Genomic DNA, 21,599 nt, shown 5'->3' on the forward strand with positions numbered 1-21,599 from the left:
TTGGTATAAGAAGTCCAAATCAGGCAGCATCAGAGCGTCTGGAGTTTATTGTGTATCTTGATCATCTAGTTGATTCTGACAGTATAGACCTGACATTGTCATATACCTCTTGCACTGCGTTGTGCATACACATCTGGAAACAATTCAGTCTTCCTTGGACGTGCACTTAGTCTTCAGATTTTATGTAGCAGTGTGACAGAATAAGGCTGCAGGTATGTTTTATCTGTTTTAATTGACTCTTCTTTTGTAAGGGAGTAGAAAAGAAGTCATAATGTTCAGTGCTAGCAAAAAAAGATGTATTCGTTAAACCGATGTGCCAAGACTCTGTGGACACTGTTCAGGGAGAAGCTGTAACTAATGACTACCTCCATGTGATCTTTAGGTAATGAATGTTTAGAGACTATATTCCTGCTTCTCCAGAAAAGGAAGTTGTGCCCAATTTTTTTAAAATATTTGAGTGGCCCATGAGCTTTTCAAAAGTCTTAAATTCTTCTGGAGTTTTTCAAATCATGCTGGCCGCCTTCCAGCAACTTCATGTGCCTAATTCCCCCTAAAAATCTGGCCTTTTACCGCTAATGTTTTCACCCAACTGTGTTCTGTCTGAAAGCAGATTTCAGCTCTCTCATGCCTCCATTAAACCTTCCAGATTTTGGTACCTGCATCCTATCATGGCTGGCAGCTCCTCCAAGGGCAAATTCTGTATTACTCCATTATTTTCAGAAGGGTCAGCAGAGCTGTCCTTGATTTACGCTGAGGTGAGTTTGACCCTAAACGTTTTCTGGAGAGAGCACATTTTCTTTTCAGATAAGGTTACAGGTTTTTAAACAACTGCTGTTTTAAAAGAGCCCGTAGTGGTTTAGTAGAAACCTCCCTCTTACTATGAACAGCTCTGCTGTTTCTTACAGGGCCAGAGGCAATTATGGAAGTAGAACTTTACAGTGTTAGCACTTTTACCTACTCTCTCACTCCTCAGGGCTGCTGCAATGACTTTATTTGCACCTGCATCATTAATCATCTGGGCTATCACCTCGTGGCATTCAGCTGTATTCCAGACACTAGTACCGCTGAGATAATACTCTGGAATCTGAAGATCACGGGCACATGGCCAGTTATCTTCAGTGTGTCTTGGAGGTGAGCGGTTTCATTTCTCTTGCCATTTGTTAAATAAATGAGAATTGTTTCTTTAGATTGATTCATTTCTGAAAGGATTATGTAAATGGAAATCTCAAACAACCGATATTGTCTTTCCATACTCTATTTCAATAATCTCTTCTACTTTACCATGGTACATGATTTAATTTCCTACTGTCTCACATGACCATCTGTAACAACATTGCAGTGAAAAACACTGTGCTACGTGATTAAAAAAATGAATATCAAGTGACCTGAGTGCTCTGAAATCCATCATGTGACAAATGAGATGGGCTTAAGTAACGAACAAGTATGTTCATTCTTGTGAGAATACAAGAGATCTGAACCAAATTTCATGCAAATTTTGTGGAACTTTAAGAGAATTTAAATTGAGTTCCAACAGTTATGATTGCTTCTTATCACTGAAATGTACTCTCTAATCCTAAAAATCTCCACATGATAAAAACCAAAGATAGGATTTTCAATGCTGAATTTGAGCTTGTGTTGCTATCTCTTTATCAGTAACCTGAATACTATCACCAAAGATCTATAACTGAATATACATTTTATATCTTCTTGTAAATCATACAAGATTCAAACATGTATTTGAATGGCATATCAAAAAATGGCTATTCTAAAAAATGTCTAAGTCCTTAAATCTTGTGCAGTTGAGCTCAGAAAACGGTGCCTGAAACATCCTTCTGAACACAGTTCTTGTGGTAAGACAGTTGCAGAAAGAAAAGTTTGCTAATTTCTACATTCTCTATAAGCCAGATCGCATCAGGCTTTATACATAGTGATCAGCACCCTATATTTCACCCAGAAAGTGAAATGATCACCAATGCAGACATTTGTGTACCTGACCTTTGGGTACTTATCAGAAAGATGGACAGCAAAATTCAGGTGGACCATTCAAGCAAAATAGTCGCCGTAAAACAACCACAGTCATATATGTTAATTGCAGAATATTCTATTCCTGTGCTACAAATGCTCTTAAAAAAATAATTAAAAATTAACCTTAAATATGTAGGTGTTTTTCCTGAACTTCTTTGTTTAGCGTGTTGTGGTAGGGAGAACAGCCTTCAAGTGTGGAATGTGGCTGCAGAAATCAATGATCAGTTTTTGACTGTTAATGAGGACAAGGGAAAAACCACAAATGGAATTCAAGACATTGTGACTATGCAGAATTAGCCCAGGCAAGTTCAAAATACACAGATATTTGATGTTTAAGCATTCCCTTTCTTTCAGATAAGGGCAGGTAGCAGACAAGATGATGTGACAGGCAGAATATTGCTTTTGAAAACATGGCTGAAATCTTGAAAAGGCAGTTCTGCCAAAAAGAACAGACAAAATATACTAATTTCTGTAACTGGTGCCTGAATTGCTTTGCCTGTTTCTGAAGGAGTTGACACATTGCAAAGGGTTGGATTCAGAACTAACATAAATGAACACAGTGCTGAGCAATGCTGGAATCGGTTAAATATAAAGAGTTAGCCAAAGGACTCATCCTCACAACATTTTTATGTGGAGACTATTTTAGAATGCATCTCAGCCAAATTATAGCCAAAAAAATGAAGAATTTTTTTTTTTTTTAATGATGAAAGCACAGAACTCCAAAAGTGAATTCCTGATTCCCACTGCAAACTCTAAAACGTGACAGGTACAGCTCTGTAGGCAGAATAATTACTAATCATAGATTAGTGAGTGTTTGGGGGTTTTTATATCTTGAATGTATGTTGTATGCAGGAATATCAGTGCTGAAGTTGTTACAGTGTGGAACACAATAAAATCAAAATGCCCTGCTGTTAGAATGGAAAACGGACTTGTAGAAAGCATTGAAATTGTGCTGCTGAGGGATGAAAACATCTTTCTCTTTACAGGCAAAGTACTAGCCTCTCTTCTGGATTCTCTGACACTCATTTTACAGATATTAAATCCAAATTTATTCAGAAAGGAAGTTTGGGGAGGTGCACACTCATGGATATTTTGTACATTTCTGTAAAACTTAATTAAACAAGTCATAGAATCATAGAACGGCATAGGCTGGAAGGGACCTTAGGGATCATCTAGTGCAACCTCCCTGTCATGGGCAGGGACGCCACCTCTCGACTAGACCAGGCAACACATGGGGACTGAGCTGGAATTGAACCCACGACCTCGGTGTTGTCATTGCTGTCAGCACCGCGCTCAAAACGCTGAGCTAACCGGCCCTCATTTATTTAGATAATTAATCACACAAAGCAGGCAAAGCAGATTTTTATAAATTTTTACTAGACTCTGTGAACTTTTGAAAAGGGAGTATGTGAAGAAACAGTGAGATCATTATATTGTTCCTTGCCAAAGCAAAGGGTACGAGATTATTGAGGGAGGGCTACTGCTTGGCTTCTCTAACAATAGGTAAGAGTTTGCCTCTGGCACTGACTGCATCGTCCACAAAGTTTTACACACAGAATAAATCATATGTTCATGCTCCGTACAACCAACTGCTGAATACTTTTAAATAGCATGATTGCTCTATCAACCATCTTAATTTTTTTTATTTTTTTTGAGTCACAATAGTCATTAGCATAAAGGGCATTCTCTTAAAATCCATCACATACTCAAGGAAGTGTCTCTAAATAAAGTTAAAATCTGAGAATAAGCAATTCTTTACGATATATTGTGTATCTGAGTGGGAACTTTAAGTCTGGTTAAGGCCAGCTGTGCTTCTTAGTTTCAAAGCTACTGTGGGACCCAGACTGTGAGCTAAGGCTCCCTTTACCAGACATGGAGGAAGACAAAAGACATCACTTTCTGGGGATAAAACCCTCTAACAGTAATAAAGACCTCACTGGAGCAGAAAGATGCAACTCGTTCTTCCCTGTGCCTGTGGGACTGAGTTGGTTTTCCTTAGCGTTTGTGAGGTCTGTGGGAAATGTTTGGATAAGATCTTTTGGTGCTGTTCCCAGAACGTGGTTCATGTGATATCAAAGAATTCTGATATTGTGCCAGGGACCTTTTTGTGGCTGGGAATTTAGAGACCAGATTTGTGAAGGGTTGGCTGAGCTGAAATACAAAGAAAACTCCTAAGCAACCTATTCCGGCAGGCCATCTTCTGTCAATGGCCACCAGGGAGCCGTACCAGGAGACTCCACCCCGAAGGAGAATGAGCAAGGGAACGACAGCTGGGAACTTCTGTAGCACTGAAGAGCTGGAGCCAAAACATCGATTGTCCAGGCCATGGATTTGCACTGAAATGTAAATTATTGGAATAAATAAATGAGGTCATTGTAACTTTCCTTAAAGCCAGAGTGCCCTTGTCTTGAAGCAGTGAGATCAAAGAGATGAAGACCAGACTGATGTGCAGGTCTTTTATTCCTTCAGTGCAAGAATTAGCGATCCTAGCTGCCTGAGAACTGAGAAGGTGGAATTGTGACTATGTTCACTTAAATACTATTTAAGTAGCATTCCTATCTCTCTAGACATCTGTCTAAACCAGTAGTTTCTAAACTTTTTTCCGTCTGTATCCTATACTTTTTATGCACTGGCAAGGCAGTCCTGGATGAATGGAAGGTAAGCGTACTGACAGTTTTCCTTACTATTTTCCATTAATCTCAAAATCAGGAGCTGCAGTCTGCCTATTTTGGTTTCTGAGTAAATGCAAGGAATTTATCTATCAAACTAGTTATTTATCTATCACACTAGTTATTTAAGGTGCAGCCAACCACCACCAGCTTACAATATACAAAAGATGAGAAGGAAGCTAGCTCTCCAGAAACCTTTTAAAGCTTTTAAGTGATCACCTATTAGGTAGATTGTGCATCCTTCCTTCAGTTAATGTAATCTTGAAGGTCTCTTCCAACTGAAACTGTGATTCTATGAATCAAAAGGTTGTATCAGGTGACAAATGTCAGTATTTAATATTTTTTTAGAACTTTGGACCCCACGCGAAAGGTGCAAAAAATTAAAACAGGAAAGAAGACTGGAGAAGAAGGTAAAACAAGAAATGGGGAGAAAAGGAACTTACTAGTGAAAAATGTAATGCCATTGGTCAGTACTTGCTTACTGGAGATGAAAAGGTAAGAAACAACATCCCAATGTGACATGTTTATACAGTTTCTCTCAAATATCAAAATGTTGTTCTGCTTACTGATGGATCTGTTAATGCGTTGGGTTTGTGTGGCAAGATTTTGGTAGTGAGGCGGCTACAGAAGTAACTTCTGTGAGAAGCTGCCAAAAGCTTCTCTCGTGTATGATAGAGCCAATGCCAGATGGTTCCAAGACGAACCCACTGCTGGCAAAGGCCAAGCCCATCAGTGACCATGATAGCACCTCTGTGATAACAAATTCAAGAATGGGAAAACAAGTTACTGCACAATTGCAGCTGGAGAGAGGAGTGAGGTTTTGTGAAAGAAACAACTCTGCAGACACCAAGGTGAGTGAAGGAGGGGAAGGAGGTGCTCCAGTTGCCAGAGCAGCGATTCCCCTGCAGCCCATGGGGAAGCCCATGGTGAGGTAGGCTGTCCTCCTGTGGCCTGTGGGGGTTAATGGTGGAGTTCACTTGCAGTCCTTGGAGGATCCCACACCAGAACAGCTGGATGCCCAAAAGAGGGTGTGGCCCCATGGGAAGCCTGTGCAGGAGCGGTCTCCTGGAAGGACCTGTAGACCTATGGAGACAAGAGCCCATGCTGGAGCAGGTTTGCTGGCAGGACTTGTGACCCTGTGAGTTACAAACGCTAGAGCAGCCGGTTTCTGAATGACTGCACCCCGTGGAAGGGATCCACACTAGTGCAGTTCATGAAGAACTCTAGCTCATGGGCAGGACCCCACGCTGGAGCAGGGGAAGAGTGTGAGGAGTCCTTCCTTTGAGAAGGGAGGAGCAGCAGAGACAACTGCTGTGATGAACTGTGATGAACTGACCACAAAGCCCATTTGCCATCCCTCAGTGCCACTTGAGCGAAGGAGTAGAGAATTAGGGAATAAAGTTAAGCCTGAGAAGAAGAGAGGGGCAGGGGGAAGGTGCTTTTCAGATTTGGTTTTATTTCTCATTATCCTTCTCTGATTTGATTGGTAATACATTAATTACCCTAAGTCAAGTCTGTTTTGACCATGACGGTAATTGCTGACTGATCTCCATGTCCTTATCTCAATCCGCAAGAATGCATTATATTTTGAGGAGGGGGGGTAGCAGAGCATCCAGCTCGCATCCAGCCAAGGTCAACCCACACTGTTATGTAACAACCATTAGAATGCTGAGAAGCTATTTTGTTGTAATTCGTATTCTTTTTTGTATGTCACTTATTTCTACCTTGTTTTCACTTCACAGTTTCCGTTATGACCTGATGTCAGGAAGATCTCAAATAAGTATCCTGGGGTCATAATCATGATTAAGGTCACCTTTTGATCACTTAATTTATGCTGATGATTAGTTTTCTCATCAGATATTCTATAGTTTTTCTTTCTAAAGATCAAATTTTCCTTTGTAGTAAGAATTTTACAGTTTCATTGTGTTGCAATCAGAATTCCCTTTTTTCACAAGTTTGCAAAGTTTATTAATAATCTTTGCTATTTACTGTGATCTGCATATATAAAGTATCACTGGTGGGCTGTGTTTGGCTTTACTATGAACAGTTTCCCATCTGACTTACTGTAGGTAGTCTCAGCCCTATATTTATTTGACATGATTTACTTGATTTTCTCAGTCACCACTGCCTTGGGTCAAGAGACAGATCAAGTGGAGAAGTTACTACATGTGCATATCTGTACATATACAAGAATTTATATGTCTACATTGAAGGATTTCTGCCTAGAGGTCCATTTGGTTTTAAGGTTCATTGAACAACACCAGTGCCACTCAACTACTTATATAAATAAATATGCTAAAATTGGGAAGAGGGTATATTTTAAATTAGATGTAAATGAAGAAAGTGCTGACATTAATCTGCAGAGAAGTTCTTGAGGTTGTGACTCTCTTGCTCCCCAGGTCAAGTGTTTTCATACCACATGCACTGTCTCTCTCTGAGTGCAGTTTTCAAGCCTTGTGCCAACTCCATCTTCTTGAAACTGGCATATCCATCTTTTTTCTATACACTACTGCCTTGACGTAAGCTGGCCACTATCTGATGCTTCCCAGCCACACTCAGGAAGAGAAAATTGACTATATCGTTCTGTAAAATTTAGAAACTGGAATGGTAGGTCTTGTTTTTTGTAAGCTTAAATGCATTTTTCATCTTGAAAACTGACTGCTAGATGTGGTATTTATAAAAATAACCAAGAGTTTGGATGGTGAATATTTGCACAAAACTACTCAGAAATTATCAGCACAATAAGGTTTAGTTACTGAACATGTTCTCTAGTTGCTAAAAATTCAGGTAGTAATTTTTCCATTCCCTTCCACCAAATCAAAGAAAATACTGCGAAACATTATTCCAGTGTTTCTTGAATAGGTATAAACCAAAGCATGGTATCTAGGTTTGCTGCTTAAAATACGTGAACGTCTATCACATTTTCTGTGAGTGTGAAGAATATAATTTTTTTTTTATTAATTAATTACGTATGCAACAAGTAGAAAGCAGAGCTGGAAACCCATTTAGGAGGTCATCTATTACAACAGTACTGACATTTATTATTATTGGCCCTATCTTTCTACTGTAATGGTATAGGCCCTTCATATATACAAACGTTGCTATTTTACCTCCAGCAAATAGGTAGTACATCTGTACAACAGCTAGAATCTTGTCCCTGAGTAGTTGTGTTCTGCAGCCATTGCCTGAATCACCAATCATAGAATCATAGAACAGTTTTGGTTGGAAAAGACCTTCAAGGTCATCAAGTCCAACCTTTGCCCTAGCCCTATCAACACCACTAAACCGTGTTCCTCAGCACAACATCTACTTGTCTCTTAAACCCCTCCAGGGATGGCAACTCAACCCCCCCCCTGGGCAGCCTGTTCCAATGGCTGACAACCCTTTCAGTGAAGAATTTCTTCCTAATATCCAACCTGAACCTTCACTGGCATAACTTTAGGCCATTTCCCCTTGTCCTATCACTCACCACAGACCAACCCCCACCTCGCTACAACCTCCTCAGGTAGTTGTAGAGAGAGAGAAGATCTCCACTCAGTCTCTTCTCCAGACTAATCAGCCCCAGATCCCTCAGCCATTCCTCATATGACACATGCTCCAGATCCTTTACGAGCTTGGTAGCCACCTCTGTACCCTCTCCAGCACCTCAATGTCCCTCTTGTAGTAAGGGGCCCAAACCTGGACACAGTACTTGAGGTGAAGCCTCACCAAAGCCGAGTACAGGGGAATGATCATCTCCCTGCTCCTGCTGATAACCCCGCTGCTGATACTAAGCATCATTAGAAGCTTCCTCTCCCTGATCTTAGTCTTGATGACTGTGGGAAACTGCACCATTCCTCACATCCTATGCCTTTAAATGTTCCTCAATTGTGGACCTGGATTTTTCTGGGAAGAAAAAGGTCAGCCTTCCCCATGGACTTTGTGCTGCTGTGGTAGCATTAACCTTCAACACAGTTCAGCTTGCTTTCCCCAGTGGAATGGAAGGAACATGCAACAAGTGTCTGCCAAGCTCAGCTGGCTGCTAGTGGTGCTCAAAATGTGCCCTTAGGTAGGGTAGATCTCATGGCTTTTCTCATCTCCTGTCCTGCTGCTTGTGAGTAAATACTATGTTCTTCAAATGGTTTCCAGAGGGAACTTTCAGGGGGAAAAGTAGAAAGAAGGAGAAATATCAGATTAAATTCTCCTGGAGTTTTGTCTGGGCCTCCAAGTATATGTCAGTGCCTTCCCACAGCTGAAGACCTGCTGATTCAATCCATTTCCCCTGCCCAAGGGCAGGATCGGTTGTAATGAAACTGATGCTGACATGACTGTCTAACCTGTCTTGCAGGATCTTTGTCACTGGAGATCTTTACTTTCCAAAGTAATATATTCATTATGGTTGGACAGTTCTTTTTTGTTTTGTTTTCTCCCTAGTGTCTTATTTAAACCATCAGTGTTCCTTCAGAAGGACATTAGTTATTGTCCTTATCACTTAGACAGATTGTCCCTTTCCTCTTGGAAGTGAACTTTCACATTACTGAGGAACACTGACTTCAGTCCTCTTGTTTCTAGGCTTTGTTCTATTTTTCATTAGAAGTCATTGTCTTCTATGCCTCTGTCTTGTTGCTTATTTGAACGCCCTCCATGCTTAAGTGTGCTTTCCAAAACTGAATAGCGTGTGATTACTTAATACGTCTTGAAATAGCATTCCTGTTTATTCATCGTAGGAAATATGGGGGTTTTTGCAACGATGCAAGATAAGTGACATGTTGATCTTACTCTCTTCAAATCCTAGGGTGGGTTTTTGTAGTAATTTATCTGAACTATATTAATACTCACTGAAGAACTATTCCTTAAGAATAATATCAAATTAATAGTAGAGGTGTCTATCTGACAGATACTTAAAATGGTTCGTTTTCTAAATTTTAGGTTTAAAAAATATTGAAAAATGAGGCACATGTGTACTGTTTGCAATTACTGATGATGCCAGTAGAATTGGTTTTGGAGTCATAATGGAAAACGAGTAAACTCCTGAATATGTTCATCTTTGTTATTACATGAATGGTATACTCCACAGTCATCAAGTTCCTCTACCAAATCACTTGCTCAGAATGGGAAAATGAGGAAGCTGGCTAATGCTGACAAAGTAACCATGAAATGCAAAGAAGTTAATAGATTTTGTGCTTCTGCTGATAAGTCAAAGATTTTGCGTGTTTGTAATAATTGCTTTTATCTTTTCAAAGAAAATGGCTCTTACGTAATTTTCTTCCACTCACATCCTTTTACCATGCATGACAATTGGTCATCTTGCCAGGTTATTGCTGCCTTAAGAAATGAGACAAATTACAGATAGCTGATAGTTTAGAATGACAAATACAGTAATTTCTGCTTACATGTTCTGATCTTTTGAATTGGAAATGAGCAGGAATAAGTCATTACTAAAGAGTTGCATGATTTGTTTGAAACTAGGCTTTGCTGTCTGTCTTCTTTACTACACAGTGCTCTCTTTATACAGGACTCAGGTTTTAAGTATGTCTATTTGTGAATGGCCCTCTCTTCTCCCAGCTGAAATAGATGAAGATCATTCCACTCCAGAGTAAAAATCTGACCACAGCAACACTAACAACATGGGGAGACTCTGGGCTGAGGATGGTGCAATTTAGAAGCCCAAGCATCAAACAAAATAAAGGGATCTAGGGGAAATTTAGTGATAAAGGCAGGCAGCCATCCCCAGCTACCCAGTGAGATTCCAGTAAAGATGACAGGATTCCAGTGACTATATTCATATCAAAATAAGATTTAGAAGAAACTTAGCGTGTTTAAGGCTTGCAGCATAATTATTCAAGACAACTGAGAGAAGCTGTGCGTGCTATTTATTTAGTGCTATTGCAAGTCCAGTCAACCTCTATAGTTGTGCTGTTTCACAATCTTTCCAAGTATAACAGTGTACATGGTGATCTCCAATGGATTTTTTTTCCCCCAGATTTCGGTTAGTCATGTTTTAGAGCCTTGAGCTGGATGACTTGAACTAGGATACTTTAATTAGACACTTTCAGTTGATGCACTTATGCCTTCAGTAGAAACTTGGGCCTTTTGCTGAAAACACAAGCAGTATCTTACAGGAATGAGCTTAGTGCCTTCTCATTGACTATTTGCATGAATGACTTGAGTTCAGGAGCTTGTATCCAATGTTTCTCCTCATTTTTGCTATGCGAGGCAAAAATAAACAGTTTCAACATCGTGATGTGTTTGTGGACTTCTAATTTATTTTTTTTAAAGAGCCAGCTTTTTGAACAGAGACAGAACTTGCTTTGTGCAGATTCCATATTTTGCCAAGGCCACGATCTAAAATTTCACCTCCGTCTTATCAGGGATTCAGGCTGTTGAATAGGAGATGAAGTATCTGCTGAAGAGCATGTTTGCACAATACCTTTGGAGAAACAGGCAGAGAGGAAGGAGCAAGCTGTTAGAAAATAGTATCAGTTTGTATCAGTGGGAAAATAGAAGGTGTTTGAATGCAGTCATCCTAAAGAACTCAGCTTCGGCTATAAAGAATTGAAGTATGTCATTTTTATATTAATCAAATTTAGAAGATGAGCTTAATTTAGTGAGAAGGAAAATTAGGGCTATAATGTGGGCACATTTTACATAACTTTTTATGAAGATTTACTTTGGCCATAAAGTTCAAGAATGAGATTTATCAAATGATCTGTTGTTTCGGCAAGCATACTAAGACGATCCTAATTTAATAACAACTATTTTCTACTGAGTTTTTTGAATAAACATCTGCCTAGAGGCTATATTAAAAAATATTAGGACTTTTTTTTTTCCTTCAGCCAGAGACAGAATAGATGCAGCGATGGTTCTGACTACAGTCAGTACGTTCCTCCTGTGAGGGGCTTGCATGATTTAAATTAATAGGAAAAGTTTTAAATTTCTTCTCAGTCCATTTAACTCTCCTAAATTTTAAACAGCCTTTTACAGTTGGCAGTTACTGAATCTGCAGTTCAGTTACTCTGGTGCACTCCACAAAGTGAAGCCTTTGAAACCTGTGGGTGCCTTCTTATCTTCCTGTTGTACCTCAAGCCAGTGAGTACAGATGACAAGTCATTAAATACAAGAAACATAGGTGTTAGCAAAAAAAAAAAAAAAAAGAAATTAAATGAGACTTATGTCTGAGTTAGCAAAAAAAAGAAATTATTAAATGAGACTTATGTCTGACCTGCTTTCCCCAAACCAATTCTGTCTCCATGGCAACAGCCACAAGCGTGTGACAAAACATTCAGGATTTCTCTAAAGAAAAATTTAAATATTAAAATGTCACTTTTCAAGGAAGCATCATACCTCATCCTCAAGCAGGTTTCAAAAGCACCCAGCATGTTTACAGGGAGACAAGCCTTGTGGCTTGTAAAGCTTCATCAGCTCATGCGTTAGATACACCCCCCACAGCAAGCAGGGCCAACTGCTGCGCAGACGCAGGAATGAACCCACACTCTGTTAACTTACCTGAGCCAGCAGTGCTTTGGGAATGGGGATGTACAGCTTCTGAAGTCGAATTTAGAACAGCTCTGGTATGATAATCACGCATTTTATTGCAATGTTCTTTACAAAAAATCATCCAGAAATACCCTTGCAGTTTACTACAAATATTTTAATAGTGTTAGAGGAGAAAGTCTCAAAATTATTCTTACCTTCTGTTGCTAAATAAAATGTCATCGTAATGCAGATGAATTTGCCACTCCAGTGTATACTACCATCAGATTACTGCACTGAAAAACATAGCCAAAGTAAGTATTTTTTATTTAGAAAATGCTCAATGGTCTGTTTCTGTATGATTTCATTTAACATTTCCAAATTTTTGAAATCAGTATGAAGAGTTCTTCACTGATGCAGAAATTCCAATGATCTGATACTCAGAAATTCAAGTAATTTATTGTTTTTTAAACCTCTCAAAAACTCTCCCCAAAGACATTTAATACTGAGATTATCTTGCATCCCACATCCCAGCTCTACTGGTTAGCTTATACAACTCCCTGTGTTCAACTGACAATACAGTTTTTCATTATTACACCTTTGAAGGAAAATCTTATTTATGTATTTTTATATAATTTACTATCTATAGAGTAAATATCTACATAGATAACTCTACAGAAAGAGAGAGAGCGCAAAGTAGAAAGAACAAAAGAGAATGAAAGAAAAAGAAAGAGAAAGAGAGAGAGAGAAAGAAAGAAAGGAAGAAAGGAAGGAAGGAAGAAAGAAAGAAAGAAAGAAGTAGTGGGTTGATGGTTGGACTTGATCTTAGAGTTCCAACCATAATAATTCTATGATTCTATATGTATTTGAGTACAGTTTTTTACCTGTTCACAGGATAAAAATTTGGGATCTGTTTGAGCACCAGCATACCGTTATTCCAGGTGTACATCATACTGTGATCACCAAACCACAGCTGCTGGAGGAAAAGGCAAAAGCAGTCCTACCTGCAGGTCTGTAAAGCTGATTATTATACAATTATCATCCTTCTCTAGTAACACGGATGGCATGTTTGTACTAAACATTTACAAGGCAAAGTGTCTAGGTAAGTATATAGTGGGCTGCAACTCCTGTATGATTTTGATATTATTTTAGTTTTATTGTGAGTACTTTCTCCTTTTACTGGGCTATTGAGAAGTTAAACTGTGTTATCTGATGAAGTTAAAAGGAGCCTCAGAATAATTCCGTGTCTGCCCAGAGCGCTGACAGACTAAGGAGCATGCAACCTCGCTTTTAGTCCCTGCACTCGAGAGCAAGATCGATGATCCGTTACCAATCCCTGCCTGTCTTGGGCACCAGGCTATTTTAATGGCTTTGACAAAGTGCTCCTCAGACAATTCTTCAAGGCCTGAAAAGGACATAATCCAGGGGACAGTGTCAAAAACAGTCAAAAGAACAAGGAAGCAGAACTAAGGAAGTAACAGTACCAGATAATCTTCATGCAAGTAGCAGAAATTTGAGGCGTGGGCATGTGTGGTGTGGTGGTGTTGTTTACCACAGGTTCACTTTACTCTAGACTTTTAATGTCCCTTTATATTCATTTCCACCACTCACAATAATAACCTATTTGTTGTTACCCTCAAACAGCAAGAAAGCAGTATCTCCATACAAGCCTGAAAGGGACACGTAGCTTGTGTGGCACAAGAATGAATGCTGCAGCACCTGTGAGCAAATGAATTAATTGCACAACCTTTGTCCATCTCCGTCCCCTCTCCATAAAATAAATAAACAAACCAATACTGTTTCTCCACTCCCAGCAAATGCAGCTACTCAGGTAACCTGACATTGTACCTGCCTGGGCTGCTGCCTCCCAGATTAACCTTGCTGTATTCCTCACCAGAAGGTTACAGTTGCAAGTAAAATGCAGTCTTTTACCAAAAAACATGCAATAAAGTTACACACCTGAAACTTGTCAAATCTTTAAATTCATGCAGCATATAATTATATTGCATCTGGTTTGCCTCCCACAAAAATCTCTGCCTCACTGAGACCATGCAGGGGCAAAACAAAGTTTGAGGTGGTATCTGTAAGCCTACCATTTCCTAGCCTGACTGGTGACCTAAATAAAACTTTCAGTATTAGGTTTTTCCAAGATGTAATTTATACTACGGCTGTCAGGAGTTAAGATAGCAGTTGCCATGGAGCTTTAATCTTTTTTTAGGCTTTAGTCAAAAAAAGCTGGAAATCTGTATGCTGGCTAGAACCCTGCTCAACAGAATTTTATTTAAATTGGGACAGGATTTTATCCTAATTTCTCTACTGAAAGTTTTTCTCAAAGGTTCTAGAATTCTTTTTATTTTATTCGGTTTCTCAGCAGGAGATGAAAGTTTCCTTTTAAGCTTCTCAAATCACACTACGTTAAACTGCAGGAGCATACAAACTGCTTTCCCCCCTACTCCTCCAACTACAAACTGTAACTTTCTGCTAGTCTTAATGTGTGCAGCTAATCACTGCAGTGAAATTCATTCACTAGTTTTACCATTTTCAGTGGAAGTACTCTCTAAGTACACAGAAGCAAAACTTTGGGGAGGATTTTGTTTTCTATGTGCCCACTAAGTGCTAATCCTTATACTGGAAAACAGGCTTTTTTAACAGGAGAAGTAATTAGTTTGAATCTGTGTGTATGCTACTTATAACTTCCTTGATGTATATTTAAGAAAAAAAAAACAAAGAAGCATGCAATGTGTAAAGTGCATCTCTGAGAAGTATGAAATTGGCCATGCTGGTCAGTAATGTTCTGCTAGAACACAGTTGCAACAGAACAGAGATACAGTCCACTCTAATACTTGCAGTTAAAACATTGCTGATTTACTTCAAACTGAACTTGTCCTACCAAGTAAACCAAAATAATGCAGAAAGAGTTGGGACAAAAATGCAGAATTTGTCAAAACAAACTTTTAGAACTCTTACCCTACCCCAACCAAAAGTGAGAAAGGATTCAGATGCAATAGGAGCTTGAACTTAAGAAAAGGCTTTGATTCAAAGGCAAATGACAGCTTCATTTAGTGAAAAAATTGCCAAAATTTTCACTAAATAGAACTGCTTACTGGCCAGCCGTAGTGGAAATCCATAATCCTCAAGCTGTTCCAAAGATTGCAGGGTAATAAAAAAATTGTCACAAAAGAATTTCAAACAGTTTCAACTCTTTAATGACATGTATCATAAAAGAGGCATGATAATAGTAAAAAATAAACATCTTTTTCCCTCTAGGATATGTAAGTCAGTGGGACTTGCACAGTTGAACAGTAACGTCTGGTTTTACCACTGACAGGAAAATATCTTACCTAACTAGCACTGGAGAGAAAAAACAGTTCTTGTGGGTTCGAGTGACAGTCCTGCTCATCATCTCATGAGGATCAGACGCAAAACCAGTTGTCCGTTGAAGACTTATTTGGAGAAGTATCTGCTAGGAGCCAGGAAGAACCTGAAGAAAACTGGACTGTCTAATGATTAAAGACACAAGCAGCATCTCAGATCTCTTAAAGACAACAGTTCAGAGAGGTAATTGTTCACAGCGCCCAAGAAAAGCTATGCGCTGTGAATACGATTCAGAAAGCCATAATGGACAAGGAAACAGCTTGAAATAGCTCGAAAGCACTTGTCAAAGGTGAGGTGAGTTAGATAAGGAGAGCATATCTTCAAGAACAGATGCTTTGCTTTGAATTGCAGGGAGATAGACATTTCCACTGAAAGTTTTCAACCTTTCTTGAGTTAGGCTCCCATAGGAAACTCTCACAAAGCAGCAAGCACCCCAGCTTACTTAACCTCTAGACTGGTCTAGTGCAGACCTTCCCAACATACACCTCTGTTAATTGACCTGATTTTTGCCATTCCACCAGTCAAACCATACTTGGCCGGCCTCACATCTCCTCCACAGAAAGGAGCCAGGGTTGCTAGTCCTGACAGAGGAAGACATGCTACTTCTAAGCTCTAGCTGAAATAAGTTGCTTTTTCCTTTGCCCATGATGTTTCTTTGCTGAGACTCGCTGAGTAGATAGGCTGCATTTCAGGACTAACACATCTCTCATGAGTTTAAAGCAGGCTTCAGCAAGCAATAGTTAGTATTAGTTTTGAAATATATAAGAGAAGAACTTCAGACATTATTACCTGATGTGATAAAGTGTCTTCTTGATTTTCAGGGGCTTTTATTACTGCTCTGTTAGATTCAGGTATGTATGGGGCGGGAAAAAAAAGGCCAGGTTAGACTGTAGCTTTTAAATCAACTTGGGCTTTTATATGAAATCTGCAGTACTTTTTCAGTCTGAGGTGCCAATATCAAAGACTTGCAGAGCTACTGGGTACGAGGCCTCTTAATAAAAGAAACTTGTATGCAGATAAGAGGGAGAAAGAACTCTAAGCCCTTAACTTGTTGGTGGGGCAATCACTGCAGGTTTGTCCCAATAGACTGGTTGGGTTTCAGGAGAGACCAAACAGGCTGCAGTTCAGCCTGGCTTAGTCTAAAGAATCAAAACCCAGATTAAGAGTTTAAGAATCAGATCTGTTGCAGTCAGAAATGGCACAAGCCACAGAAGTGCCAAACTGTTCATTATAAATTATGAATTCAGACAAACTGTAGCAGTTTCCTTCAAACTGAAGTTCGAGGCTCTTAAATGAAGAAAAAGTCTAAGTTAGGAAATGCCATCTTTACAAAGGCCCACTTCAGTTCTAAAGGAACATCCAAAATGGAAAATTCTTAGGTAAATGCAGGGAAGAACAAGGAATTTCACTTACCACCCTTCTGTACCAGTTTTAAGACTTGTCAGTACTGCATTACCATTTCTGGATGTGTAGATTAGTTAACGCTTGGCAGGGAAATACAGTTAAAACTTTGTTTAAATATGGAGGTATTATCATTGTGCTTTCTAGCAATCAGTAGCATGCAGAAGACTACACTTAAAAGAATTTGTACCTATCACAGCTGGTCATTAACTCTTTTTGGATTCAGGCAGCTTATGCAACAGAATAAAGTATTACACCGGAAGAAACTATATTAACCCTGTGTACTGCTCCCAACCTGCCAGAATTCCAGAGTCCAAAAAAAATGCAGTAACTGCTGGAGATAAGAAGAGAGCAAGTATTACTAAATTGCTCATTTTGCTTTCAGAAGAGTAACCTTTCTATATTAGGTACATTTTTTGTTTTGCTTTAAAGTTTGGTTTGATTAAAAATGCTTGTCAAGATTGATTAATCTGGTTCATGAGGCGATGGTCAAGAAACGCTCTGATACCACTCCTTTTAAACAGTTCATGGGGACCTTTTGCTGCTGATGAACTTGCATTACTTCAAAACTGAAAGGCCAAAAGCAAGAACTTAGAAGTGCACCATATTTTTACAGAGCTTCAAGAAAATGTAACCTGCTCTGAATTAGAATGTAACAATAATTTTCACAAATAGGATGCAGTTTCCTGTGTAGTTAGATACACCTCTATCAGCTCCTAAAGCTTTTATTGCCCAGATTTATTTTTTCTGCAAGACGCTAGACTTGCTTCATGACAGTCCATACGTATGTTGAAGATGAATTGGTTGGACACTGTTTTTCATTTTCATCCCTCTAAGAAAAGGAACTCAACATTAGGAAGGAACATACGAGTTCTCTAGTTATCTTTCTGATTTTGTACCATCATCTTGTGTGTGTCTTCAGTAATTACCATTGTTCTACGAAAATGGATGCAAAGATCAGGAAATTTGAGTTTGGTTAAAAAAGCTGGTGAAATGCGAAATGCCAGATAACATCAGATCTTTTTTGATGTATGTTTAAACAACAAACTAACCAGAGTACTTAAAAGAGGTAATTTTAGATGCCCCCATATCTCTTTTGAGGCACGCTGCTAATCTGCTTATGAACTGAATTATTTCTGCGTTTGAGCAATTTTATGTGTTAGGCAAGCAAGTGCTGTTTCCCCAGCAGTGTCTTCACTGGAAACCTTGAGAATTCATAATCCCTACTAGAACAGCCATTAGCATAAAAGAAAACATCCCTGCATTAGAGATATTTATCTGGACCACTTTCAGAATCTAAAAATTTTCTTTCTGGAACACCACAACATACACTTCCTACTTTAGCAATTCCAGATAAACAATTATATAAGGCTCCCAGCTTTCTCCTCTGCCTTAGGAAAAGTATTCTTGACTTAACCAGTAAAAATTCAGGCAGTATGTTTCAAGATAAATTAGTAATGTTAACAGGTACAACTTCACTTGTACTTTTTTCTGCAACTTCATTTTTTACTTAAGTGATGTCTGTTTTTTGATACTAGGGAGCATCACCATTTTAGGTAAGTATTAGATGAAACAATCCCCAGCCCAAAGCTTCCAGTCTTTGCAAGAAGCAACTGTAAGAATCATTGTGCTATAACGAATAGGAAAATGAGTAAAATGCAGAGGATGACTCATGACACTTGACTCCAACAGCTGGCCCAATCATTCTCCATCAGTAGCCATGATCCAGCCCCCTTGGGAAGCCACCTTTGCAACCTCAGATGAGCCACTAGGCCTGGAAAGCAAGACAGGGCCTTGGGATAAGGTTTACCTTCTCTCCAACCTACTGATGGTCAGAGCCTTTACAGTAGTGTCCTGCAAGAGCTGTTTGCTTACTGTGGTACAGGTCTCCCCAGTGGAGCTAGTGCACTTAATTAATCTACAATTTTAGAGCAAATATTCAAAACACCAGCTTTACGCTCCGCTGCCATATGTTAATTCATGTTACTTGCAAATGCTAAATATCGTTAAGGAATCAGATCATAACTGTGGAAACAGGCTCGATATTTTACGTAGCTTATAATATTTAGAGTCCTGTGCATTGATTCATACCATCTGTCCCAAGAGCACAGAGGCTTTGTCTATGCCAAACGCAGTGCATCCAGCCCTCCAGCCCCAGCCATCACAGCCCTCTAGTGGAGATGCAGGAGGGACTTCTGATGGCATTCATCCATGCCAGCTTGCTTTTTGCTCATCTGCCTTCTGGGCTGCTCTCAACTCAACACAACCGCTTTTCAGTCAGCCGTGGCCAGAGATGGTGTCACTTCTGCCTCTGTGCTGTCAAGGGAGACCTTAAGCAGAGAACTTTGGGGAATTCTGAGCGCTTGCAGCCCACCTAGAGATAACCCCCACATCCAGCCCTGCAGAGCTGCTCCGTGTGCCTTGCCAAGCCCGTCAGGGCACAGGCAGTCTCAAGGACTGCTCCTGTTGAGCAGAAACTTTAGGCACAAGTTTTGGTACACCACTCACTTCTCTATTAGCATCTCTCATTGCAAAATAGCAGCTGCTTTCATCTTTTCTTTTTTTTTTTTCAGCATCCTCTAAGGTGTGGGGTTGAGGAAGTTCACTTTTAACTACCACCCAAGTAGTGTTTAGACACTACCAGCATAATTCAGGACAAGACTGTTACACAGCCTGTCAGAAACCTGATGGAATTTGTTTCCTGGCTCTGTGGCAGTCATGCTTATGCTTTGGTTTTTATTATCTATCAAAACTTTTCTTGAAAACTTCTACCTTCAGCCTTTTTAGATAGTTGTCCAAGAACTGTGGTACTGTGCCTAATCCCAAGCGTGGTCACAAACATACACAAATACCACTTAAGGAAAAGCAAAGTTTACATCCCAGGGAATACCAGCCATGTTTCAGCTCTCTAGAGACTGATTATGATGAAGTTTTCATCACATTTGCAATTTCTGTTCCCCAAGATGTCAATATCCCTTTCTCTGAGCATATCCTTCTACTACTTCACTGCTCATACAGGCAGTGGCAAAATATAAGCAATCAAGAAAATAGTTTTGGCATTAGAGAGACCATCTTAAACGATACAGACCACATGAGGATGCTTGACAGAACCCAACCCAAACCTACTAAGAATATCCTAAGTTGCATATACACCATAATTCTGTCATCCAAAAACTGACTCCCAAGTGTAAAGTCACAAAGACAAGAGTTTAATATTGACAAAAAAAAAAGCGCTTAAGTTAGTGGTATTTTCTTCTTGAAATAACATACTGGTCATATGAAAGTCACTGAAGAGGTCTGCTTTTAGCTCGGAAGACTTTTACAGTTACAGCTGAATTCAAAAACCCTAAATCCAAAGGTGTGATGTTAACACAAAACCTGAAAACTTAAGACCTGGGATAAAGAACAAATTCAGTTGTTGAGATGCTAACAGTTACATGAGGCCTTTCAACACCTTTCCCATAGCATGAAAAGTTCTTCAGTATCTTTCCCACCACCATTATTTCAAGACTTACAAGGTTCTTTAAAATACTAATGGGGTTAAATTGAAACCAAGCGCCATATGCTTGTAATGTCTTCTATGAAGGTCTGAAGCCACCCTGTTTCAATTATTTGGTTATTCAGTGCAGAAAGTTAAAGATCACAGAAAGTATAACAGCTTTTAATACTCCATTAATATTATAGATTAAAAATTATTGCATAGTCTTATGCATTCCTAAAACATTTTAATATAAAAGGAGCAACTCTTTAAAACATTGCTTTCACTACCTCGATCTTCTATCCTTTTTTGATTTGTCAGTACATTTGTCCATCGTTTTCTCATTGTCTCCTCTGCACTTGGGGCAATACCATTTCCCCTTTGGTTTGTAGGTGAGTCCAACACACGAAAAGTGGAACCACTCAATAGGACACTGTTCGTTATCACATCCTATCATTTCACCATAAGACACTTGATTGCATAAGCAGTAAGTTGGTTCATTTGGATCAATTGCAAACTCTACAGGTGACACCTCTCGCTCCTGTTTGGCTTTGGAGCGTTTTTTCTTCTTGGAAGATTTAGATCTTTTTTCTTTAGGTGGCTGATCATCGCAGTCATCAATACCATTTGCTATACGGCACAGATCACGACTTTCACTGGTTCGCTGGCGACGAGGTCTACGTGAAGATCTCTCTGGCTGGCAGGACTCCATCTTTGCCTTTTCTAGAGGCTTTTCATTCTCAGACAGATCTTGAAAACACTGAGAGTGTGTTTCCATTTGCCGGGCCCTATTCTCTACCAGTTCTAGCATCTGAGTAACTATCTGAATTTTTTCATCTCCAAGTTCTTGGCTGTTGATTAACGCACGCTGAAGATGTTGCTGCAAGCGTTTCTTCTGAACAGGGTCATTTTCGGACTTGTATTTTTCATAGACATCATCTATTTCTTTTAGCGCTTCTATAAAATAAAGGTAATAGGAATAATTACTCAAGATAGAACACACTCAAGAAAGTATAGAAACGTATTTTTAAGTGATGAGAAATAGTACAAATTTTAATTATAATATACTCTAGTGGGCTAGATCGGGTATTTTATTCAAGCCGCACGTGGTCACCAAATCAGCGTTTAAGATCACAATCTGTTGCACAAAAAATTTCTCAAGTTCTAAGAAGAAGCCAGCTTATTTTAGCCATTGGAAA

At 39.3% G+C, this 21,599-nt stretch overlaps 1 protein-coding gene across 1 annotated transcript; it reads right to left on the reverse strand.

Annotated features, from left to right (window-relative positions):
• Positions 1–20,113: 20,113 nt before the first annotated feature.
• ING2 (inhibitor of growth family, member 2) lies at positions 20,114–21,357 on the reverse strand (the record flags this gene model as incomplete). The annotated part of the gene is made up of 1 exon (XM_009876775.1): positions 20,114–21,357. A coding segment is annotated over one exon (671 nt), but the record flags the coding sequence as incomplete, so codon positions are not given.
• Positions 21,358–21,599: the final 242 nt, after the last annotated feature.

The sequence above is a fragment of the Apaloderma vittatum genome, unplaced genomic scaffold (assembly GCF_000703405.1).
Source record: "Apaloderma vittatum isolate BGI_N311 unplaced genomic scaffold, ASM70340v1 scaffold12579, whole genome shotgun sequence".
Lineage (NCBI taxonomy): Eukaryota > Metazoa > Chordata > Aves > Trogoniformes > Trogonidae > Apaloderma > Apaloderma vittatum.